Source organism: Phoca vitulina, unplaced genomic scaffold, assembly GCF_004348235.1.
Source record: "Phoca vitulina isolate PV1807 unplaced genomic scaffold, GSC_HSeal_1.0 scaffold23, whole genome shotgun sequence".
NCBI classification, from domain to species: domain Eukaryota; kingdom Metazoa; phylum Chordata; class Mammalia; order Carnivora; family Phocidae; genus Phoca; species Phoca vitulina.
Genome location: NW_022589726.1, coordinates 21,018,296 through 21,044,747, shown reverse-complemented (window position 1 = coordinate 21,044,747; position 26,452 = coordinate 21,018,296). Strand labels below are relative to the sequence as shown.

At 44.6% G+C, this 26,452-nt stretch overlaps 1 protein-coding gene across 5 annotated transcripts in view; it reads right to left on the bottom strand.

The window, feature by feature from the left end:
* FMNL3 (formin like 3) overlaps positions 1-11,511 on the bottom strand; it is a 51,767-nt gene extending 40,256 nt beyond the window's left edge. For all 5 annotated transcript variants that reach the window (XM_032420325.1, XM_032420326.1, XM_032420327.1 and 2 more), the window contains exon 1: positions 11,102-11,511. In XM_032420325.1, coding sequence (XP_032276216.1) covers positions 11,102-11,227 — 126 coding nt within the window. In that variant the 5' untranslated portion in view covers positions 11,228-11,511. The remainder of the gene's footprint in view (positions 1-11,101) is intronic.
* Positions 11,512-26,452: the final 14,941 nt, after the last annotated feature.

The following is a 26,452-nucleotide window of genomic DNA, read 5'->3' as shown; positions in this document are numbered from 1 at the left end:
TTTTAAACTGAGACCTGAAGTATAAGCTGGGATCAAGCCAAGATCCAGGGAAAAGGCATTCCGATAGAGGAAACAGCTTGTGCAAAAGCCCTGAGACAGAAAGGAGCTTGTACTCAAATGAAAGAAGGCTAACGTGGAGCTTGGTAAACAGGAGGGTGAGTGGGGTTGAAGAGGTCAGCAGGACCAAATAATACATAATCTTTAGGGCCAACAAGGCCAGGAGTTTACTTTTTTTTTTTTTTTTTGTATGTACTAAAGGAAGCCATTAAAGGTTTTAGGCAGGTGGAAAAAATGAAAAATAAAGGTTTTGGCAGGAGAAAGATGCTATGTGATTTATATTTTGAATTTGCTTTGTGCAGAATGAATCGGGGGATGGAGAAAGGGGCAGTAGAGGAAGCCAGTTGGTTGGATATAATAGAAGCAAGAGCTGATATTGCTTGGACTGAAGCCATGGTAGTGGAAATAGAGAAAATGGGTAGATCTGAGATATATTTTTGGAGATGGTATCAGCAGGGCTTGCTGACAGGGTATGGTAAAGGAAGAAGGGAAAAATTAAGGATAACTCCCAGCATTTGCCTTGAGTAACTAGGTGAATGGAAGAGAAATCGATTTGGGCACAAAATAGACCATCAGGTTGTTCCCAGTTTTTTACTGTTAAACAATGCAACCCTGAGGATCCTTTATATGCACCTTCATGCACGTGTATAAACAGTTCTGTAAGACAGTTTCTTAGAAGATGGCCTGGTCAGAGGGTATGGACATTTGAAATTGATAGACATTATAAAATGCCTTCTAAAATGCCTGTACCAAATTACCCCACTATTAGTAGTGTATTAATGGACCATTAAAGACACCCATAGACATTATCAATCCCTCAAATTTCACCTAGATGATTAGCATAAAAAGCGTATATTTTAAATGTTTATTTCCTTGATTTCTAGTGAGATTAAGAATTTTTTCTTTAACTTCTAATTACGTAATTAACACGTAAGTACATTCTCCTTGTAAAAAAGGTAAACATTATAAAGCTAAATTAAACTCCCTTTGACTTTCCTGTTCCTCCCAATATGGTTCCTTCACTCTCCATCCCAGAGGTAACTGCTTGTATACCTCCACAAATTTTTCTATGCATTTAAAAATCTATATATGCAGGGCGCCTGGGTGGCTCAGTCAGTTAAGTAACTGCCTTCAGCTCAGGGCATGATCCCGGGGTCCTGGGAATCGAGACCCACTGCGGGTTCCCTGCTCAGTGGGGAGTCTGCCTCTCCCTCTCCTTCTGCCCCTCCCCTTGCTTGTTCTCTCTCTCTCTCGCTCACTCTCTCTCAAATAAATAAAAATAAAAGCTTTAAAAATAAAATGAAATAAAAATCTATATATGCAGGGCGCCTGGGTGGCTCAGTTGGTTGGGCGGCTGCCTTCGGCTCAGGTCATGATCCTGGAGTCCCTGGATCGAGTCCCGCATTGGGCTCCCTGCTCAGCAGGGAGTCTGCTTCTCCCTCTGACTCTCCCCCCTCTCATGTGTTCTCTCTCATTCTCTCTCTCAAATAAATAAATAAAATCTTAAAAAAAAAAATCTATATATGCAATCAAGGATTAATCGTTTTTTGGAAGTTGTATTTCTAGCAGTCCTTTTAGCATAAGCAAAAAATCTAACTGAAATTTTTTGCTTGAGGCCTCTCTAAGTAAGTAACATTTAAGTTGAGACCTTCTGGAGATTAGTTAACAGCTCTGAGCCCTGGTTTCATCACCTGTAAAACAGAAGTGACAACAACTCACAGAGTTGTTGACAAGTTAACTGATTAACGCATGCAAAAGCACGCGGCATCTACCCAACAAATGTTAATTCTCTTTCCTTAACCTATACAGTTAAACTGAGGCATTTGGTGGAGACCAGAAACTGAGCCATTCCTATAAGGATGAGACAGGAGACTCTACCCAGAAAAAAACATTTTTAATGTTGTCTTGAAAAAAACTTTCTTTCATAGTAAGGTCCCTAAAAACTCTGAATTTTCCTTCAAAAATTTTAGATGAAATATTCTGAGCAGTCAAAAAGCATACAGGTCATTTAAAAATTATTACTCATTTTTTCGGGAAGGCAGAAAGCAAAAGGATTTCAGCATAAAAGTAACTGCTAGAGCCTGGTTGTTCCCAGCCCCCTCTCGGGCACACCCTGGGAAGCAGACCGCCTGGATATTCCCAGAGAATTTAGGCCTGCAGGAGACAGCTGCCGCTTGAGGCAGGTAAGGACCTCCAAACACAGGATGTGACCTAACGTTTGGGTCTCACTGCAAGGATGCCACTGGTTCCCCTGGCTTGTCATAGTACATCCTGTCATCCCTACCTAGACGTTCCTGGAGGTTGAGGGTGTAGTTCAAAAGGGCAGACCCCATCACAAAATGTCCTTAATCAAAATTAAATCAAAATGTGCAGGGACCAGAATATCTCCCTCTGAATGGGAGTCAGCCAAGTTTCAACAAGCTCTCTTGTTTGGAACCACCACCAAGAGACATCATTTTATCTGAACTCATTACCAGGGCTTCTTCTCCTTACAAAATATCAAGAGTACTTGTATCAAGGAGCTCCTACTACCTTCTCACCCAGCTCTACCTTCCCATTCCTCTAGGCTCAAAGCCAGAAATTCCTTAGCAGATGCAAGAATAAGCTTTAAACCCCCAAATACCATACTGTGTGTGTGTGTGTATGTGTGTGCACATATGCATTAGGGCAGGGGGAATTAGGGGTCACAGGTCTAATCAGATTTTCAAAAGGGTCTGTTACCCAAAAGATTCAGAAGCATTGTTCAAAGATCTCTCAAACACATTCCCAACCTAAAAGAATTTTTACTTTGGCTTGAGGAGTTAACCAGGGGTGGGTAAAGATCAGCAGTGGAGTATGCATACCCCAAACTGCTCCTTGATAAAATTTACGGTAGGGCCCAAAGTACAGAGGGAATCAGGGAATCAGTCCTTAAACCTAGAGACAAAAGTCATAAAAAAGGTCCATTTCTTGCCTGAAGGTATAATAGGAAATGGGAAAATCAAGAAAGTACCAAAAACTACGGTTCTGCCTTCACTTTTACTGCTCCTGAAGCATGATCCCCAACTGGGACACAGGACAATGGAGGTACAGATTTGTAGAAGATGATTCTCAGCAGGGGTGCTATCAGCAGGTGGACAGGACCATCCTTTACAGTGTGGGACTGACCCAAACACTGGAGGATAGTTAATATCCCTGGCCCTCAGGCACGAAGTACCAGGAGCACCACCCAGTCAGCATGATAACCAAAACATCTTCACTTATTTCCAAAAACTCCTTCCTGGGATCATACCTCCCCCACACGGCAACCACTTTTATTTATGGGAACAGAGGTTGGCGGAGTGGGTAGTATATATGCCACAAACATTTATTTGTAGAACCTTTATAGGTTATAGAGTATTTTCACTATGTTTTCTACTGTAAACATCCTCAAAACCCTGTAAGATAGGTATTATCATTACCCATTTCATAAAGAATGAAATTTGCTCAGAAAGAAACATTTTTTAAAGATTTTATTTATTTTAGAGATTGTGTGTGCAGGAGCGTGGGGAGGGGCAGAGGGAGAGGGAGAGGCAGCCAGAACCTCAAGCCGACTGCACTGAGTGCAGAGCCCGATGCGGGGCTGGATCCCAAGACCCTGAGATCATGACCTGAACCGAAATCAAGAGTGGGATGTTTAATAGACTGCACCACCCAGGCACCCCTGTAGGTAGTTAGTTCTTAAAACAAGATAACCATCTCCTAAAGTACAGAGCCAGGCTCATCCCCAGCTCTTCCTTAAAGAGGCACTGGGCAACTGGGGGAGGGCTACGACATTCTCTAGTCTAGCCCTGAGTAGATGAGCAAGTAGGAAAAAGAGAGAATACATACCAGCTAATGTTTTTAGGGACCCAGGGGCAAGACCACCAGCCCCAACTCCAGCCCCCCTGGCGATAACTCTGGGTGAGGGTGGGAAGGTGGTAAAAGAGATGGGGAGGGGATAGGAGGAAGAGATGAGGACAAGAACTGAAGCATCACATGGTAAACAGTGTAAACCCTTCCTCTCCTGGCAAAATTCCTTATGTAAATAATTCTGCTAGCCCCTTGTGGCTCTGAATATTATTTACAACACCATTCAAGGACCTCAAAGTACTTTATAAACTGAGAAGAATATGCAAATTCGCAAAGTTGGGTGGGGGGCTACCCTACCCAGGTCCTCTCCTGCCCAACACACAACCTCCCAGCCCGTGACTTTGCTGGGAGGGGATGGAAGACAGAAAATGTGAGAGAATCTGGAAAGAGGGGGATTCTGAAAGATGAAAAGAGAAGTAGAGAGCAGGGTGGGAGGCAAAGACAACCAGAAGATCTCAAGGGCAGAGAGGCAAGCGTGACAGTTCAACGTCTTCCTTGGGTGATTCATTCTCCCATGTGGAAGGAAAACAACATACAAAGATGTCGCTTTGCTGAGGGAGGCAAAAGGGAGACTGGAACCGGGAACTTGGGAATTCTAGCTGCTCAGTTCATCTCTATTCTGGAATACACTTTTCTTTGTGGATGACAATCTTAAAACCCTTAAGTTCCCACCTGGTACTGTTCAAAGAGGGAGCCCTGAAGCATCCAGCAAGGAGGAGGAGGTGGGGGTACTGTATGAAGACAGCACCCTCTCTTATCTTCAAAGTAAAAGGTCCTTCCTCTTCTCTGAAGTGCATTTCCGAACTGGAATGAACCCCCGGCCTCTCCCTGGCACTGCTTCAGCTTAGCTCAGACTTGGGAGAAACGTTTCCCCCAGAATGGAGGTGACCGGCCTGGTCGACCAGTTAACACACTGACTTCAGGCAGCCAGCACTGCTGTCCCCTGGGACCACTGCAGTCGATTCTGGGGCGGAACTCTGGTCTTGACCACAGAACCAGGGCCCTGGCTCCAACCAGCCTTCTCAGGCAACCTCAGGGGCAGGGGAGGATCTGTGGTCTCATTTCCTCTCCACCTTGGCTTCTTTTTTCACTTCATTGAAGATTAGCTATTTCCACCACGACTAGTTCCTGTTCTCAGCAGCTGTAGGGGTTGTTTCCCCGCAGACAGAGCTCTGAAACACTGGTGTGCCTGCCACCTGGACCGTCCCAGCTGCAGACTTGTCCCAGGCCCAACAAATCCTGAGCTCAAGGGTTTCTTCGTCCCAGATAAAACAGCAGGGAGAAGAAATTAAGGGATAGGAAGCAATTCCAAGAACTCCACAGTAGATATACCAGTGTCCATTTTTTAAAAAATTATTTTAGTCTTATATAATATGCTTTTTCCTATGTGAAAAATTTTTATAATAAAAATGTGGAAATGGATACATTTATTACATAGGAATATGTATATGTAATAAATCCCCAACAGAGAGCAATGATTACAAACAAAAGATGGCCAAAACATTTATGATGAAATGTTGAAAGAAATGCAAGGTAAAACAAGACACCATTTCTTATTAATGAAATTGGCAAAGGTTTTTTAAAATGTTAAACCATCCAGTAATGTTTAGCTTACAGAGAAAGGGGATGCACACTGTCAGTGAAAAAGCCAACTAGTACAACTTTTTTAGAAGCATATTTCTCAGAGGACTTTAAAAAGCATATCCCCTTTGACCCAATAATTATACTTCTAGCAATTTATCCTAAATAAATATTCAGACATGCACAGGATATTCTTCACAGTGTTATTTTTAGTAGCAAAAAAAAGAGAGAAATAAAAGATAAGGCAATAATAAAGTACTATACTATGGAATACTATCCAGCTATGAAATCATGATACTAAAGAATGTTTAAACAAAGGAGAAAATGCTTAAGAAAGTAAAATAAAAATCAGTTTACAAAACAATTTGCACAGTATGATCCTAATTGTTAAAATATATGTAAGTACATCAAAATGTTAATGGTAGACAGTGAGATTACAGGTGACTTTAATTCTCTTCTTTATACTTTTCTATATAGCTTATACTTGTTACATTTTTAACTTCATTTTTTTAAAAGATTTTATTTATTTATTTGACAGAGAGAAACACAGCAAGAGAGGGAACACAAGCAGGGGGAGTGGGAGAGGGAGAAGCAGGCTTCCCGCAGAGCAGGGAGCCCGACGTGGGGCTCGATCCCAGGACCCTGGGATCATGACCTGAGCTGAAGGCAGATGCTTAACGACTGAGCCACCCAGGCGCCCCACATTTTTAACTTCTAAATTTGCTTAATAAACATGTATTATTGTCATAATCAGGAGAAAAGAAGCTATTCTCAATCCTCCTCCCTTCCTTTGAGGATACTCACATGCATGACTCCTTTTTTAAAAACCATTTGGAAATATGTATTGAGGACCTTAAAAACTTTATGTCCTACAACCTAGCCGGTTCAATTTTGGGTTTCTATCCTAAGGAAAACTCTAAATATTGAAAAGGTTTTGTACACCAAGATGTTCATCACAGCATTGTTTACGAAGGCAAACAGAAGCAAACAACCTAAATGTCCAACAATAGAACAGTTAAGTACACAATGGTACATTCACTTGAGGGGCCACTGTACAAGCATTTAAAAATGTTTACAATGACTGGCTTGGGAAAACTAGTGAAATAACAAAGTCAAAGGAAACGAAAACAAACCCCAAACTGGATTAAAAAATATATAGCAATATTACAACATTGTACAAAACCTTATGCAGAGAAAAAAATATGAAAGGTTTTAAAACACATTGGCTCCATTTGGTAAAGGAACTAGAGAAAATACGGATGTTTTTCTTCAATATAAATCTTTAATCTTTTCTCCTTTCTAAATTGCCCATACTTTTCTTAGGGAATGAGTATTACTTTAAGAGAAAAAAGAAAAAAAGCTGAAACTCCCTCTGAGCAATGAAAACACTCCCAAATGACAAGAAGCCCACTCCATCAGTCCTATTCCCCCACCCCCCCACACACCTCCCTCAGTCTAAGGCAGGGTCATATGGGAAGGTCAAGGGAATGAGGCTCCTCTCTGGTGGCGTAAGGTCTTCTCGGTGAGGTCTCTGAGCAAGAGGGTTCCTCTGACCAGCTGCTGTCAAGGGTCCTCTCCCTCCCCCATGTCCTATTCCAGCCTGAACTAATTCACCACAATCCCCAGGGCTGGGAAAAAATTTCCATCATAGCCATTTGGAACTTGATATTTAGTCCAAGTTTTTCCCAGCCCCTTTCTGTGTCACAGTAGGCCCTCAAAGCCTCTTAGACAACTAGCACCCAGACCAGCTTAGCTCCCACATCAATGCTGCACTTACAGCAAAACCCAAAGCCATCAGTCATCACCAGGGAAATGTGAGCGGAGGACCCATGGCAGGGACAGGCTGTCATACAACCCCACCCTTCTGCCCTGAGAGCCTCCTCCTGAGGGATAAGCAGGGCTTTTTCTGGTGTCAGAACCTTTAGACTCCATTTCAAGTCCATAATAAGTCACCAAAGAGAAAAATGAGGGTGCAAACACAGCAAGGGCAGACAGCTATCCTTTCAAAGCCCTTAAAGCCCTCTGCCTCCCCTCTCTATCTTAGCAAAGGCCAGTACTGGCCAGAATACTAGCTCTGAGAAATTGAGGTTGGGTAGCAATCTAGTTGGGACCAAAACACAGACTGCAGCTCTATCAGACCAGAGATGGGTTCTCATTCTGATATGGATAGAGAAGTTCCAATAATTGCACCATCCCTAAACTTCTCAGTACTCAAAAGAATAGGAGCTGCTGTTCAGACAGGGGGTAAGGAAGGATCCCAGAGAGACAGCATAACACAGCTTCCCAACCTTTTTCATATTGGGGCACACCAGAAAAATAATATTATTTGTACAGCACACCGGAAAAATGGTAGAACTGATCCCAGTCAGAGGTGACCAATCAGGGACCTCAGCTGCCCCCAGGGATGAGCAGATCAGTATCCCAGCAGAGCAGTAGGGGGAAGCCTTGGATTAGGGCACTGGGCCAGGTTAGGACTCTTGGGATCAATGTCCTGAACAAATCACCTCATGGCCTCAGACCTTGAGCTCTCCAACCTCGGCTGTCAGGCTGTGTGTCAGATCATGTGTCTACACCAGAAAGCTGGGAGCCTGTGGTCTTGACTCACAATGATACAACTTTCCCAGCCAGTGTGGTTTTCGGGGTTGGGGGCGGGTATTCCACAGATACACTGGAACTAGGGGAAGCCCTCCATCTGACAGAAGAAGGCATATCCTGAGACTAGTTACACAAAATAGGTAATTGGTTTCATCATATTTCTAAACTTAAAATCCTTTTTGGGAATACAAGTGATCTCAGATCTGAGTCACTGCTGAGAGCTACAAATTTAAAAGCTACCATTTACTGAGCATATAGTATAGTAGTTGCCAGACTCTGCTATCTAAGTACTTGACTTCCAGTTTCATTATATCCACACAGCAACTTCATGTGGCAAATACTATTATTATCTTCATTTATAAGAAGAAACTGGGACTCAAAGAGATGAAGCAACTTGCTTAAGACCAAACACTTTTCTAACTAGAGATTGTGGAGAGGCCAGTATTTGAGCCCACTTTGACTTGAAAGTACATATGTTTAACCAGGACACCAGTATGTCACCTCAACAAACTTTCAAACAGCTTTTTCAAAAATCAAATCAATCATAATGATGCTGACAATCTGGCAAAGAAAAAAGTAAGAAAGGAGCAGCTTGTCTGACTCACACAATCAAGAAAAAAAGCTAATCTATATGGAGTACCTACAGAGTACCAAGGGCTTTATTATACATGGCTCATCTAATTCTCATAAACCTACTAGGACAGAAATTATTACCCTATCTTCTAGGTAAGGAAATCTTTAAAATGTATAGATGAGGCTTAGAGAGGTTAAGACAGTTACTAAGACAGCCCTTGCTTTTATACTACACACACTCCACTTCTCCTGACTATTCAGGAAATACACCTGAGCTTGCTCCAGGGTCAAACATCCAACAGCCAGTACTGTTCCCAAACAGTAGGACAGGAGAAAGAAAGATAGTAAAAAGGGCACATTTCAGAAGCAGAGGAAGGAGCCCCTAGAGAAGAACCCAAATCCCCAAGAAAGCATGATTTCCCTGTGTTGGAAAAGTGAGGTAAAATCCCCTCCTCCCATAAGACAGCTAACTAGCCCTGGCCTGCCCTGTTCCAACCCCCCATTAGCAGCAGCTCAGGCACACAGAAACAAGACCAAAACAAAAGCCAAGAGGAAACAAATCAAAACTTTACACAGAAAGTATATCTTGCAAGTGGGTGGTCCCGGCTCCCGCTTGACCTGTGCTCTCTGGGTGCTGTGGTTACTAATCAGGACACCACGTGCATTTTGTGGATATTAAGCCATCAGTTTGCCAACTAACTAAACAAACTTGTCAACCAAGTTCCAATGAGGACTCGGTCAACTCTGGTTCTGAGCTCTCACGACCAACAGCCTGGCAGCCCCTACCTAAGGCAGCTCCCCACCCAGTCCACCTCAAACTATTCCTTTCTCTCCAATTTCTGTAACTACTTCGTGCCAGCTCACTGCGGGGGGGGGGGGGGGATTCACACCCCCACTGGAGTGCAGATTCCCTCCCACTCTTTTCCCCAACAGTTGAGCTCTTGTTCTCAAGGGCACCAAATCCCAATCTCTCCTCCTCAGCCTCTGAGTTGGCCACAGCACGTCAGTAATCACTGACTCACCCATCCCCTTGAGGAGGCTGGGGGAAATGCAGAGGGCCACAGGATGTGTGGCCCAGATCCCTCTGGCCCTCTGCAGAGCTGGTGGGCAGAGAGGTTCCAGTAACATCGCTTCCCCTTGGAATGCCTCTGAGCTGGCTGCAGTACCAGTGTGGGCTAATGTCAGGCTCTCCACCATCAGAGAGGCCAGGATCTCTAGACAGTCCCACTGTTGCCAACAGATCTAATCTCCCTATTCCAAGGCAGATGAAATCCAATAAGGCTGCTAAGTCCACAACTATTCCCTCCACATGGGCAAAGGCAAAGCAGGCCCTTCAGGCCATACCAACAATAACAATAACAGCAGCATTAACACTGCCTGTTTAGAGAGTTCTTTGAGGGACTGGGAACTATTTCCCCAAATTTCTCAAAGGTTTACCTCTGCCAGCAAATGTTCCATTACCTCGTTCATTTTCTTTCCCCAAAACTTCATTATTACCTCCAACATATTTTCTGGCTCCATCCCAGTGATACCAGCTCAGATCCTCCCTATCCACAGAGCCACTGACACCAATGTCCAGTTCCCACACCAAAGGAGAATCCCAAAGCAGGCTTAAGATTCATCTATACAGATCTTTGGGGAACCTACAGAAAGTCTAAAAGGAAGCACAAGCAAAAGAACACAAACCAGCCACTAGGGCTTAACATAAAGAGGGAGAAAAAAAGGAGGCGGGATGGTTTGTGTATTGTTTCAGTTGTAAAAATACACTGGTGAAATGGCTTATCCACATGTTCAGCCTTTTAGACAAATCCACTATAACTTTGCAGGATGCCTGCAGGCCATTCTGAAAATAAGAAGAATGGCATCACTCTTTATTCCACCCCCTTCGAGAGCTCCCAGCCCCCTCTCCATTCCCCCACCTCTCCCCCAAACATCTGGTCTGGGCTGGAAGTGGGACCCACTCCCTGGGAAGCCTCCATGTTAACACGAGAGGCGGTCTCCCCAGTCAGAGAACCCTAACTTGGGCTGAAGAGTGGGCCGGCCCCAGGTTTCTGAATTCCCCGGCACCAGCAAGAGGCTTAGAAATGAGAATTCTAGGGACCTGGGAAGGCTGTCGGGGAAGTGGGGAGAAGTGTGAGGGCTGCAGAAGGGGTAGGGAAGAGGAAGAAGTGTGGATCCTGGGGAGGTCTCAGGCTGAGGACCCCTCCTCCTAAGTGTCCAGCGGTTGAGGCCGCGGTCGGGAGGTCCCCGACGGGGCTGTCGGGCGACCAGCGGCTGCTCAGAGATTGCCAAGAAGACACTGTGTCTATCGGAAACCCCCCCCGCGAAGGGGTGGGCCGGATAGGGACACCCGGGCAAAGTCCTACCCCGGGCACTGGGACCTCGGGGACGGCAGGAGGGGGAAGGGACTGGGCTCAGCTCTCACCAGCACCAAGGCGAACCTCTCTTCCAGTTCACAGGGCTCAGGCATCGGCATCTTGCCGGGCGGCGGCAGCAGCGACACTGAAGGCGGCTCGCCCGGGCCCCCCTCGGCGCTCTCCAGGTTGCCCATCGCAGCGGGGCCCCCTCGGGGGCCTCAGCCCCCCACCTCCACGCCCGGGGGCCTTGGGCTCGGCCGCTCCGACCCGGCTCCTCCCTCAGCGTCGGCTCCCCTAGTCTCGACTCCTCTGCCCCGTCCGGGGCGCTGGGAGCTCCTCGGGGTCCCGCAGGCGGTGACGCGCTGCGAGGGCGGAGGCAGCGCAGCGGACAGCGGCACCGAAGCGACCGACCCGGCGGCCACCGCTCTCGCTCACACCCGCCGCCTGGCCGCTCTCCGCTCGCCGCTCCCGCGCTGCCCCTCCCCGCCCCCTCGCGCTCTTTCCCTCCCACCACCCCCCCACTTCGCTTCCTCCCACCCACTCCCGGCCGAGACTCCGGCTTCCCCACCCCCGAACGCCGACTACAGCCCGCGCGCCGCGCGCCCCATTCATGCAGGGCCCGCCTCCCGCCTACAGGCCTCCTGAGCATCCCGTCCCGCCCCCCGCGCCTGATTGACGACCGTACCTGCCAATCATAGCGCCTCCCGCCCCCCGGCGGCCTCGCGCCTGGCGCCTAGCGCGCCCTGGCGGCTCCGGTGCGAATCGAATCACCGTGGTTGCTGGAGGTGTGAGGCGCTGGCTTGGACGTCCGGGAAATGGACCTGGCCCTTTCCACAAGGAGCTCGTAAAACATACAAATATGTAAAATATAGGGCACAGTGTGTAAAGCTAGCTACACGAGAAGTAGAAACAACCAGGATGGGGCGCCTGGGTGGCTCAGTCGTTAAGCGTCTGCCTTCTGCTTAGGTCATGATCCCAGGGTCCTGCGATCGAGCCACGCGTCCGGCTCCTTGTTCCCCGGGAAGCTGCTTCTCCGTCTCCCACGACCCCTGCTTGCGTTCCTTCTCTCCCTGTGTCTCTCTCTGTCAAATAAATAAATAAAATCTTTAAAAAAAAGAAAAAAGAAACAACTAGGATGCTCAGGAGAGGGAGAGAGACCACGTCCATTAAGAGTTATAAGGAACTCATTTGAATTGGGCACTGAGGGGTGAGGAAAACTTTAACTGACAGAGACAGGTGAAAAGGCATTTAGGAGGAGAGAATCTTACCAAAGTTCAGAGGCTGATCTGGCTGGACATGAAAATGGAGGTGCAAAAGAATAATGCTATTCTGGGCTAGGTCTGCTGGTGGGTCATCACTGATGATGTGATGAACATCTGTTTTTTCTGCTAGCCTAGCTTCCATTCCTTTTCTTCAAGTAATAGCACCCCATTTCCTCTTAGGGAACCACCAATCCCCTCTTCTCAGTCCAAATGAAGCTGAACTTCACCCCCTTTCCAGGGGGCCTTATGACCTAGGCCCTGCCAGTCACAGTATTTTTTTCCCCTACCCTTAGAGACTGTTTTAGGGATCAACACTTGACCCAAACCCAGAATATAAGACTCATTTCCAAGGCTTTCTTTCACTGGAACAGTCAGGAAAGAGACACTCTGTTTCCATTAGGGCTGCTGGATTGTTAGGATGTAAATCTGGAGCTGCTGGTAGCCATCATGTCTTCATCCATCACACCTCAAGCCTGCTGGGGAAATCAAAGCTAAGAGATAGGACAGAGTTCTAGCAACACCCTGAAAACCTGAATCTAACCATGCCTGAAGTTATCACCTTGACTTTTTCTTTATGTATTCAACAAATTTTTACTGAAAAGTTTATTATATGTCAGATACTGTTTCAGGTTTTGAAGATACATCTGTAAACAAAAAAGGCATATACCTTGCCCTTTCAGAATTTACACTTACAACTAAACAAGTAAAATGTACCGATGCTAGTGATCAGTGTTAATGAAAATAAAACTAAAAAGGGATAGAGGTGGAAGAGAGGTTAAAATTTTAAATAAGATGGTCAGGGAAGGCCTCAGTAATAAGATGACGTTTGGATTTGGATAAAGATCTGAAGAAAGTAAGGGAGTAAGCCATGTGGATATCTGAGGGAAGAATGATCCAGAGAGGATGGCAAGTCCATACTATGTGTCATGTGTTAGAGGAACAGCAAGGAGGCCAGTGTGAGATAATACAGGTGGAGAGATGGTGGTGGTTTGAACCAGGATAGCTGTACAGGCAGAGAGAAATGGTCAGATTCTTTTTTTTTTTAAATTTTTGCCACATTTTGTCTATAGATACATAGTTATCTCTAAACTTTATTTATTTATTTATTTATTTATTTATTTATTTATTTATGTATGTATGTATGTATGTATGTAAACTCCGTGCCCAGAGTGGGGTGTGAACTCACAATGCTGGGATCAAGAGTCGCATGTTCTACTGACTGAGCCAGGCAGGAGCCCCGGAAATGGTCAAAGTAGGACCAATAGTATTGTTTGGTACTTTGGAATTATCTTTTATTCACCCTCCACATTCAAAGTTTTTATTTGACCTGAGCAACTGGGAGGGTGGAGTTTTCACTAACCGAAATGGAGAGAGGAGTAGGTTTGTTGAGGGAGAGCCAGAAAGGGAAGATTAGAAACAGGGTGTTGACTGTGATGAGTTTGATTTGCTGACTGGACATCCAAGTAGAGTTAGCCATTTGGCAATTGGATATAAATGAATCTGGAGATCTAGGTTGGTAGTATCAGTTTGGAAATCATCATCATGTGGATGCTATTTAAAGCTGGTAAATTCTCTTTTGCGAGTCAGTCTGCATTGTTTCTATTGCTTACAACCCAAAAGTGGAGGAGTCCCTGTCTTTTCAGACCACTGAAACTCTCTCCTGTGAAGATCAGCCTCTTCCAAACAGTTGGACAAATCAATCAACTCACATCTTATCCCCCCTTTTCCTCCCCTCCTCCCCAAACACATACTTTCCCAATTGCTGTAGCAGACTCTTCTAAAGCAGAAGAGTTATAATATACTGAAAACTTCTACTAGACAAAAAACTGAGAATTCAAAAGGGGAAATAATTCATCAATCACTTTTTTAACAGTTGCTCAAGGAACATCCAGCAGAAAGAAGAGACTCAATAAGACAGTAAACAGCAGTGTATTTACCCTTATGTGGTCTTTTGGTCCCCAACATTTTATTTTTGGTTTTGCTTGACCACCAGATCTACATACTCTAGGGACTTCTGGAGTCTGCTAGATTAGTGCTTTCATTGTTAACTCTCTGCTCACCCACCTTCAAAGTTTCTAACTTTATACAAGATAAAGCCAAAACTTAATCTGATATTCAAAGGTCTATATCAACTCTAAACCCCATTGCCCCTTCAATCTACTTTTCCTATCTTACCTGGCTCTAATATTTTATGAACCCTTTGCTTCAGCTGGAAACGTCCACCTCCAAACATTTGTTGTACATTTTTATGTCTTTTTTTTTTTTAAGATTTTATTTATTTATTTATTTGACAGAGAGAGACACAGCGAGAGAGGGAACACAAGCAGGGGGAGTGGGAGAGGGAGAAGCAGGCTCCCCGCGGAGCAGGGAGCCCAATGCGGGGCTCGATCCCAGGACCCTGGGATCATGACCTGAGCCGAAGGCAGACGCTTAACGACTGAGCCACCCAGGTGCGCTGTACATTTTTATGTCTTCAGCTTAGTTCTCCCAAAATGCCCATGTCCTAATCCCCAGAACTTGTGAATATGTTATTTTACATGCCAAAAAGGACTTTGCAGATGTGCTTAAGTTAAGGATCTTGAGATGGGAAGATTATCATGGGTTATCTGAGTGTGTTCAATGTAATCGCAAGGGCCTTTCTAAGAGCGAGGCAGAAGGGTCAGAATGAGAGAAGGAGACATAGCAACAGAAGCAGAAGTTGGAGGGATGCAGGGCCCTAAGCCAAGGAATGCAGCAGCCTTTAGAAACTGGGAAAGGCAAGGAAATAGATTCTCCCCTAGAGCCTCTGGAAGGAACACAGCCCTGTTAACACTTTAATTTTAGCCCTGTAAGACCTATTTTCAGACATCTAACATCTAGAATTGTAACATAATAAATCTGTGTTGTTTTAAGCCACTAAGTTTGTGGTAATTTGTTAAAGTAGTAATAGAGAATGAGTTCACCCCTGCTCTGTCCCTGTTTTAGATTTCTGCTTTCTTCTATGCAGCCTATACAAATCCCACACGGACTAAGCATAATCTTGAGTTTTCAACAAAAACGCAACAAATACCTATTGGATGTCTATCATGTGCAAAGCATCTGGCTAGATACCAGTAAATAGAGAAAGAATGCAAGATACAAAGATGAATAAGAGACACCCTGACTTCAAACGAGCTGACAGGCAGGGGAGGCAAGGTAGAGAGGATATGGACTGAGTTTGAAGGCATCAGATGGAATCATTGGTGGATACCAGCTTCTAAGTCCCATCCTCGAGTTCTCCCGGATTTAAATGATCATGACTCTTATTTTCTCAACTTTTCATTTAGAACATTTACTGAGAGTCTACTACTACATGCAAGACACTGTGCTAGGTGCCATGGAGGATACCCAGATACATAACTCCTGGTTCCTCTACTGCTTTCTGTTGTTTAATTTTGTGTCTGTGTCTTGTCTGGACTGTGGGATTTTTTGTTTGTTTATTTGAAACGTGTGTATCCAGCACCTCCTTTGTTTCATAAGTATGAAGGGAGATTCAATGATGACTAGGTGTCTTTCTTTCAGGTGCTCGCTATCTCCTAGGAAAGAGTCTCAACATATTTACAAAACAGTGTGATAAGTATTGGAATAGAGGGATGTGCAAAATGTTCCCAAGAGAACTGAGGGTGGAGCTATAAAGGGGGGCTTCGGAGAGTAGGTGACACTTGAGCCAGGGCTGAAAGATGAATAGATGTGCCAGAGGGAAAGGTGAGACAGTGTGATGAGAAGGTGATGGAAGGAGGGGTGATCAGGAGGGGAAGGGGCATTTCAGGAAGGAGGAAAAATTACGGGCCAAAAGAGAGAATTGTGAAAAAGCATGGAAGTCTAAGCAATGGTAAGAATTTCAGTGAGGCTGGGCGCCTGGGTGGCTCAGTTGGTTAAGCGACTGCCTTCGGCTCAGGTCATGATCCTGGAGTCCCTGGATCGAGTCCCGCATCGGGCTCCCTGCTTGGCAGGGAGTCTGCTTCTCCCTCTGACCCTCCCCCCTCTCATGTGCTTGCTCTCTCTCATTCTCTCTCTCTCAAATAAATAAATAAAAAATCTTTAAAAAAAAAAAAAAGAGTGTTTTAAAAAAAAAAAAAAAAAGAATTTCAGTGAGGCTGAAGCATAGGATGTGTGTATAGCAGGAGGAGAAGAGACAAAGCTAGAGAGGCATGTCAAATCAAGTTCAAGAGGATTCTTGTGCTCCACTGAGGAGTTCGTCCTATGCTCTAGACAGTTCTGATTCCTAGATGGTTTTCCAAAATGCCCTTTGGAAAGATTCCTTTATCAGGATTGAGAATACAGAAAGCTCTACAGAGATGATATGGAAAAGAGAAGGGCCGGAACCAAATCAGAGCAGGGGAATGAAGAGAAATAAAGTCGTAGGTAAAGATTACATTAGTCTGCTTGGGTTGCCATAACAAAATACTGCAGATTGGGCGTCTTAAACAACAGAAATTTATTTTCTCACAGCCCTGGAGGCTAGAAGTCCAAGATGAAGGTGCCATCAGTGTTGGTTTCTGGTGAAACCTCTCTTCCTGACTTGTAGATAGCCACCTTCTTGCTGTGTGCTCATATAGTCTCACTTCTGTTCAGACTGGGAGAAAGAGGGTTGTAGTGTGTCTTTTTAGTAGGATGCCAGTCCTATTGCATTAGGCCCCACCCTTATGACCTCCTTCAACCTTAATTGCCTCTTTAAAGGCCCTATCACAAAAACAGTCACCTTGGGGGTTAGGCTTCAACGTATGAATTTGGGGAGGACACAATTCAGTCTATAACAGAGATATACTGGAGACAGAATCAAGAAGACTTAGTTACACCTATTAGATGATAGTGACTAATATTTTTACAGTGCTTTATAATTTACAATATTTTTTTCACATCTATTACCCGATTTTATCTTTACAACACTGTAGGAGGGGGATATTATCATTATCCTCATTACATAGATGAATAAACGGACTAAATGAAGTTAAATATATGTTCAAAACCATATGCTAATAAGTGGTGACCCTGGTGCTGAAACTGAACTCGGCCTTGGAATCCCATACCATTCTGATTCTCTTGTGAGAGGTGAGGGAATAAAGAAGATTGAAAAGTTGAGGCCAGCTTGAGGATGTGTCTTAGCCTTAATCTCTAGGGAAGCCCAGAATCTCTCTTAGATCAACTGCTTCCATCTCCTTACTCGAAATACTTTCAAACTCCTGCCTCCACCTGCGCCCTCCCCACTGAGGAAGTTCCTACGTTATCTCCAGCCCCCTCCTCTAAAATCTTGAGAAACACACACTTCCTTTCTCCTTCTCTTTCCTGGGAAGGTGTGGAGGGTGGGGGAGGGGGATGTGAACAGACATTTAAAAGTTTTTCTTAGGGGCGCCTGGGTGGTTCAGTCGGTTAAGCGTCTGCCTTCGGCTCAGGTCATGATCCTGGGGTCCTTGGATTGAGCCCCACATTGGGCTCCCTGCTCTGCAGGGATCCTGCTTCTCCCTCTCCCTCTGCTACTCCCCTTGCTTGTGCCCTCTCTCTGGCTCTCTCTCTCTCTCAAATAAATAGCTAAAAATCTTAAAAAATAATAAATAAAAGTTTTTCTTAATAATTTACACTTTTACACATAGAATGCTCTTTCCCTCTCTCTTTGCTGGCTAATTCCTCTCATCCACTAAAATAAAGCTTACAGGTCACCTCTTTCATGACTTTCCAAGTTTAATTGAGAACATGTCCATGAGCACATAGTGTCCCGACATATCTTTATCATCATACCATGAAATCATCAAATTGTGTAAGCTCCTTCAGGGCAAGTAGATATTCCTAGTATCTAGCAATACCACCCACTTCATGTCTGTTACATGCTCATTGAACAGATGAATGACTTCATACATTGTCACATTCTTGCCACACAATGGCAGTCCCTTTGTTCTTTACCATTCCTCCCAGATACAATCTGTCTGCTTATATCACTCAGGGTTCAATGCAGGAGACAAAAGTTCCTCCAAGTATTGTAAGGATGCTAGGACCCAGTGCTTACAAAATCAACTGGAAAGTCTAGAGGAGCCCACTGTAGGCTGAAACTCCACCAAGGAAGCTGCTACCTCTCCCACAGTCAGGGAGGGTGGTGTATCTGGAGGTCTCCGCCGATGACTGGGTCCAAGAACAAGTGCCTACAAGTGTGATCCTGAGATCTGGAAGCTATGATCAGGACGTTGCTGCTGCTACACTCTGATGCAACCACCTCCCAATATTTACAAAGCTGGAGACATCACTGAATCACTGCTATACAAATATATCACATCTCCATGAATTTGCTTGCCAGGAGATACAGCCAAAGCTGCAGTACAATGGCCTTTGTCTCACTTCTGCCTTCTAAATCTCACCCAAATACATCACACTGCCTGCAAGGCCTTCTGAGAAATATAATCCTTAGCTTTTCAGCCTCTGCAGTGCAGGAAAGCACACCAGAAGGAGATGGGAATATACGATGAACGCGAACTAACCATACCCACCACTCTGCTAGTCTGAAATCCACCCAAAGTCTTGTCCTCTGCAATTGGGTCTTTTCCTCCTTCCCCAACCGCCTTGCCCAATGCCTATCTTGGTGGCCTGTTTGGTCTTTGGTCTTGGTCTCTTCAGTCGGCTCCTTCAGGCTATAGTTCACCCTTTTCTGTGATGTGGGTGAGGCAAAATTTATTAGCTATGATTCCAAAAGCACTACCTGTAAAAGAATGAATTGACATATTGGGCTTCATCAAAATTAAAAACTAATGCTCTTTGAAAGGCTCTTTGAAAGCTCTTTGAAAGGTTTTTTGTTTTGTGTTTTAAGTAGGCTCCATGCCCAATGTGGGGCTTGAACTCACAACCCTGAGATCAAAGTTGCATGCTGTACTGAGTGAGGCAGTGAGGCACCCCTGGAAAGCATTGTTAAGAGAAGTAAAAACAGGGACGCCTGGGTGGCTCAGTCGGTTAAGCGTCTGCCTTCGGCTCAGGTCGTGATCCCAGGGTCCTGGGATCGAGTCCCGCATCGGGCTCCCTGCTCCGCGGGGAGCCTGCTTCTCCCTCTGCCTCTGTCTCTCTCTCTCTCTGTCTCTCATGAATAAATAAATAAAATCTTAAAAAAAAAAAAAAAAGAGAGAAGTAAAAACAAGCCACAAGCCCAGAGAAAATGTTGCAAATCACCTATCTGACAAAGGACTTGTATCCAGAATATATAAATAAGTCTCAAAAATCAATGATAAGAAAAATAAACAGCCCAATTTTTTTAAAAAAATGGGCAAAAAATTTGAACAGATCACTCACCAAAGAAGATATATGGATGACAAATAAGCACATGAAAAGATATTTAATATCATTCATCATTAGGGAAATGCAAATTAAGACCACAATGAGATACCACTACACACCTAAAATTAAAAAGTCTGATCTGGGGCGCCTGGGTGGCTCAGACTGTTAAGCGTCTGCCTTCGGCTCAGGTCATGATCCCAGGGTCCTGGGATCGAGTCCCGCATCAGGCTCCCTGCTCTGCAGGAAGCCTGCTTCTCCCTCTGCCTCTCTCTCTCTCTCTCTCTGCCTCTCATGAATAAATAAATAAAATCTTTAAAAAAAATAAAAAAAATTTAAAAATAAAATAAAAAGTCTGATCTGAGTGTTGGTGATGATTTGGAGAAACTAGACTTCTCACATACTACTTGTGGGAGCGTAAAATGGTAAAACCACTTTGGAAAACAGCAGTTTCTTAAAAAGTTAAACATACACCTACCATGTGATGTAATCATTCTACTTCTAGATATTTACTCCAGAGAAAAGAAAACACATGGGCACACAAAGACTGGTACACAAATGTTCTTAGCACTTTGGAATAGCAAAAGACTGGAAACAATGCCAAAGCCCATTGCCAAGTGAGTGGATAAACAAATTAAATATCCCATTGTATTATCCATACAATGGGATAACAAAATGAATAGGAAGAGATCAAGTACGATACTATAATGATGGATGAATCTCAAATAATTATCTTGATTAAAAGAGGCCAAACAATATGACCATACAGTATGAATACACATATAAAATTCTAGAAAATTCAAACTAATCTACAATGATAGAAACCAGATTAGTGTTTGCCTAGGGATAAGGGAGGATAAAGGCGGGAAAGATTATGAAGGAGCATGAGGAAGTTTGGGGGGGATAATGGATATGTCCATTATCTTGATCATGATGATGGTTTCGGGGTACCTGGGTGCCTCAGTTGGTTAAGCGTCTGCCGTCGGCTCAGGTCATGATCTCAGGGTCCTGGGATTGAGCCCCACATCAGGCTCTCTGCTCAGAGGTGAGTCTGCTTCTTCCTCTCCCTCTCCCTCTGTGATCTCTCTAGCTCTCGCTCTCTCTCAAATAAATAAATTAAAAATCTTAAAAAAAATATGATGATGGTTTCATGTCAAAACTCATGAAATTGGATGCTTTAAATATATGCAGTTTGTTATATGTCAATTATACCTAAGAAAAAAATTAAAGCAGAGACAGTTGGACTGGAAAGAAACCTCTCGTATATATTCACTTACATGATTTTTGGTTTGTCTGTCTTTCCCACTAGCATGAAAACTCCATGGAGGCTGGGGCTGTACCTATTTGCACAAACACATCTCTAGTGTTTAACATAGAATCTGGTGCATGGGGGCGCCTGGGTGGCTCAGTCGTTAAGCGTCTGCCTTCGGCTCAGGTCCTGATCCCAGGGTCCTGGGATCGAGCCCCGCATCGGGCTCCCTGGTCAGCGGGAAGCCTGCTTCTCCCTCTCCCACTCCCCCTGCTTGTGTTCCCTCTTTCGCTGTGTCTCTCTGTGTCAAAAAAAAAAAAAAGAATCTGGTGCATATTAGGTACTTGACATTAGGTACTTGCTGAAGAAAGAAGAAAGAGAGAAGAGTTGAGAATACCTCCCAGTTTTTTTTTTTTTTTAAGATTTTATTTATTTATTTGAGACAGAGAGAATGAGAGAGAGAGAGAGAGCACATGAGAGGGGGGAGGGTCAGAGGGAGAAGCAGACTCCCTGCCGAGCAGGGAGCCCGATGTGGGACTCGATCCTGGGACTCCAGGATCATGACCTGAGCCGAAGGCAGTCGCTTAACCAACTGAGCCACCCAGGCGCCCGAGAATACCTCCCAGTTTTAACCTGAGTAAAAGAGAGAAGGTGCTGCTGCTGCTGATAGGTATGGAGGAATCAGGAGGAAAGGCGAAAATGACCCACAAGGGAGGAGAAGAAGAGCCAAATAGTGTCGTGCCAGCGAAGCCAAAGTTAAGTAGTAGTTTCAAGGTGAAGGATTAGAAAAAGGCCATTTGATTTTTGGATTTAGAAGTTAGAAGGCATTGGGGCCCCGAAGAAAGTGATTTTGGACAGAAGCCTGGTTGTTTTTTCCTCCCCTGCCCTCCCCGTACACAAAACAAAAACTTCTTCCTACAGTGAAAGTATCCATTTGCTTCACTCCGTCTTAGTCTTCACTAGTTGACTCCTGTCCAAGCCCTCATTCTCTGTCCCTTGTTCTGTTCTGATAGCCTAACTCCTCCTTTCTTGGGGGCCACTCGTGTTCTCTTACAATCCATTTGCCACGAATCAGCTAGAATGATGGTGTTAAAACACGAATCGGGTCCTGTGCCTCGTTCTTCCATGGAATCTCCTTGTTATTTAGTTGCCCTTCTACGCTCATGGTTAACACCGTCCTGTGTTCAAGCTGTGAAGCCCTCAAGTTTTGTCACGTTGTCAGCTGGAATCAGGAGAGGACTGAGTAAGAGTATTAGGTATATATTTCTGCTGAACAAATTACCCAAACCTTTGAGGCTTGAGACAAACAAAAAACTTTATGATCTTATAGTTTCGGAGAGTCAGGCATCTGGGAGAGGCTCAGCTGGGTGTTTCTGGCTTAGCCTCTCTAACGAGGTGGCAATAAAGCTCCTGCCTGGGGCTCCAGTCCTCAGAAGTCCTGACTGCTTTGAAGAAACCTCTCTCCCAGGGCTGTCCGCAGGATGCCTCCGTTCCTCGCTAGCTGTCAGCAAAAGGCCTTGGTTCCTCGCCACCTGGGCCTTTCCACCGAGCTGCTTGAGTCTCCTCCTGACATGGCAACTGGCCATGAGTGAAGAGCAGAGAGGATGTCACAGTGCTTTTCATGATTTAGTCTCTCTGGCCTTCATCATTTCCACTTTATTGTATTTATTAGAAGCAAGTCCTTCAGTCCAGCCCACACCGAATGGGAGGAGAATTAGACTCCACCTCTTGAAGGGAAAAGTCTCAAAGAATGTCAGGACCTACTGGAAAACCATCACCGTAAGGCAAGGAAAAAAAGGTTTATCAATGCCTTGAGGATGAAGAAAGGGTCTGGATCATCCGTTGTGAATAGCAGTACAAGAGTTAATGCAGTGAGCAATTGCTATACAAGTGTAGTACCTTTTCTACCTGTGCTACATGACAGGAGCAGGGCCAGGGAAAGCAGATGAAGAGGATGGCCAAGGGTTTGGGGCTTGGAAACAGTAAGAGAACAGAAAAATGTGGACGTTAGTTAGAGGGGTGGGAAATACTGAAGTAACTGATCTGAAGCTCAGACCGGAGGTCCACAGTGATATGGAAAGAGCTAATTACTTCCAAGAATGAAGAATCTGTGATAGCTCTTTAAGGAAACTGACTTAATCTGGGTTCCAGTTTCTTCATTTATAAAATGAGATTAATAATGTCTGCATTACCTTCTTACCGAGTTATTATGCAAAGTGAAACAACAGTTGGAAAATTACTTTGAAAAGATTTAAGCATTCTTCTAATACTCCTTTATCATCACTGCTTTCCAAAGTTAGAAGGGGCTGAATTGATATTAAAAAATATTGCAAGCTATGGGGCGCCTGGGTGGCTCAGTCGTTAAGCGTCTGCCTTCGGCTCAGGTCCTGATCCCAGGGTCCTGGGATGGAGCCCTGCATCGTGCTCCCTCCTCCGCGGGAAGCCTGCTTCTCCCTCTCCCACTCCCCCTGCTTGTGTTCCCTCTCTCACTGTGTTTCTCTCTGTCAAATAAATAAATAAATAAATAAATAAATAAATAAATAAAATCTTTTAAAAAAATGTTGCAAGCTATATTTTCAGGTATTTTTTTTCTCCTGCCAGTCTTCAGTAATAACTGCCCATAACACTGAGGTTGGAAAAAAGAAAACTCAATTTTCTTCATTCCTGTCCTTCAGGTGTCAATGGATATGCAAATGAGATCTGGGAAGTGAGAGGCCTCCTCCTGAATCTTAAACAGAATATTAAATACTCACACACACTTATAAGTGATGGTGTGGATTTTAATGTGTTTCATTCCTGTGAGCTGCTTGTTCTCATAACCACTGGGCAGAACAAGGTCAGTGCATTTGAGATCAGAAGGAGGTATTGAGGCTGTAAAAGTAGACAAGGAAAGGTGTGAGATACAGAAAAAATGACTTCAGGGAAGCCATGTTTATCTCTACTTGTTGGGAAACCTCAGTGGTTCCCCTAAAGTTGAATTTAGACCAAGGGCCTCAAGTCATTCCCAGCTTGCCCCCTCTTCCTGTTCTCCTCTTCCTCCTTGCCCTAGGCTCAGGAATTCAGCCTGCTTTCCATCTCTTTAACTCTGCCACATTCTCCTCAGCTTCTGGAATGTAGAACCTATTGCTATCTTCCCACCTTCCTCCCCACCATCTTATATACCCCTAGCACTTCAAGTCAGGTAAAACTGTCATTTTCTTTCAAAGCTTTTATTAAATTAACACACACACACACACATCTTTACAAATTTACATTAACAATACATGTCAATTTTATAATGAGAGGCAGTACGGCTTCATGATTAGGAGTATGGGTTTATACCCTTTAATCCCCTTCACCTATTTCCTACCCCCCACCCCTACCCCCCACCCCCCACCATGTTCTTTATGTTCTTTATTGTCAAATATATCATTCTTGGCTAATTTCATATCTCCTATCAGGAGAAAATATAACACTAAATACACTAAATACAATGCCATGGCTCTTTGGAAACTTTTTATATTGAAACAATAAAGATATTCTTGTCTCTGTAGTTCTTCTACACTATTTATTTACTCCTGGCTATATCATCACTCATGACACCACATCATTCATCATGTTGCCCTTGACTCTCTCAAAAATTATTACTGTGCTCTGTTGATGATGACCACAAATGGAAGTCTTACCCAGAGTATGCAGGAAATTTTGAACAATTTTTTTGTACAGTCACATTAAATTTTCATTCAGAATTTTATGCCATAAACATAGAACAACACCCCCTCCAAACGTGTCTTCTCTTGTATTCTATAATCACAGCATTCCCAGACTGTGATCGCTTTCAGTGTTGACCACATCCCTATCTTCCATACACCACCACCAACAGGGAGTATATGTGGGGGATTCACGGGTGCAGCAAGAGGAGTGATGCCATTTGTGCATGCCTCATATGGCATGACTTAAGACTGACATGAGGAGGGCATTTTATCACCACATCATTCAGAAGCAAAAGAGGACATCAGTTGGAAAAGACCTATTGGTACTGTGAAGTGATGGTCTCAAAAGCACCTCGAAATTATATTGGAGCAGAAAGGTGGGGCTACTGCCAGATGACTGCCTGGTATGTGTCCCAGGGTGTTTGGGGGGAATGGAGTTACTGCCCTGGGTGCCAGTGGGGGAGTAGACAGTGGGGTGGTGGTATGCGATGATGTACAGGAGAAAAGATGCCTGCTGCCAGTCTACTGTCCTCTGGTGCTATGGACCACTGGCAGCTCCACATTCAGAACACTGAAAAGAGAGGGTCAACACAGGGACCCATACACACGACTCAAGTCCAAGAGCTGGGGAAGCTCTGTTGGTAGCCCAGAGGCCTGAACTCATCTTCCATGAGACTACAAATAGGCTTATCAGCACCATCCTGGAGACAATTTCACCTGATTCCCCAAAAGGAATACTGTGCTGTCCAGAAAGAGTAGTTGGCTCATCAGGATGCCCTCTTAAAATTGAGACCTGGTCTCAGGGCCTTGGGATGACCCCATAGACATGAGTTCCAGAGTTTCTCAGGCAACGTGGGATTGGAGAGTGCCATGAAGGAGAGAAACTGGGACAAGGGCTCATTCAGGGCCTGGTCTGGGCTCAGCTTTGATAGCCCTGCTGGCCCTGGCTGGTCCCAGGCACATAAGGGACATCTAGAACATTTCCAGGAAGGCCCTCCAAAGCTGAGGCCCTCTGAGGCACAGGATCCAGGGCAGGAGCCTGGGAATAGGATGTTATTATAAGGAAGTGATTGCTATGTGATTTATGAGGGTAAGTTTTAAAGAGAGTTTCCATCTAGCGCTGCTTGTCACTGGGATTTCTCACTCTGGAAGAGAAGAAGCCAGCTCTCATGCTATAAGAACATTGAAGCAGCCCTAAGGAGGAGCCCACATGCGGAGGAACTCAGGCCTCCAAGCTAACAGCTAGCACCTAATTGTCAGCTATATGAGTGAGCTACCTTGGAAGTAATTCCTCCAGCCCCAGTCAAGCCTTTGAATGACTGCAGCCCTTGCTGACATCTGACTGCAACCTCATGAGAGACCCTGAGCCAGGAGGGAATGAATAATCTGTCACCAGTGAATAAGTAACCTATATTGGTCAATACCATACAGACCAAGCCCTTAGCAACTTATTCTTCTAGGCAGAGAATTCAACATTAGCCCGACAAAAGTTTTCTTGTGCCTTAACTACGGCACGGAATAGAGCTGCTGCACTAGTACAAAGGTAAAAACCTCCGCAGCAATGTTTGTGGATTGACGACCAGGAAAAGATAGGCCCTGTTCCCAAGCACGTTAGCCCAAGAAATGTGGCAGACATTAGTGTGGGGTGGGGAGAGAAACCCCAAGGAAGATAATAATACATTTTCACCCACTCTGATGGAATGAGTTTCAGAGTAAATATTAGGTTGTACCGTAGAAAGTAAAATTATATTTATTGCATACCTGAGTTTGGGTACTGAGAATCATACCCTGCACATTTGTATTCTTTACTGAAAGGATAACTGTTCTATCCTTCTAGAAGGACAGATTCTGATCTCATCTCCACTCATCCAATGCTTAATCTATGTTTCTTCCCTTACTTTGCCAGAACCTTTTCTGTCAGGGGCCTGTTTCCTCATCTATAAAATGAGA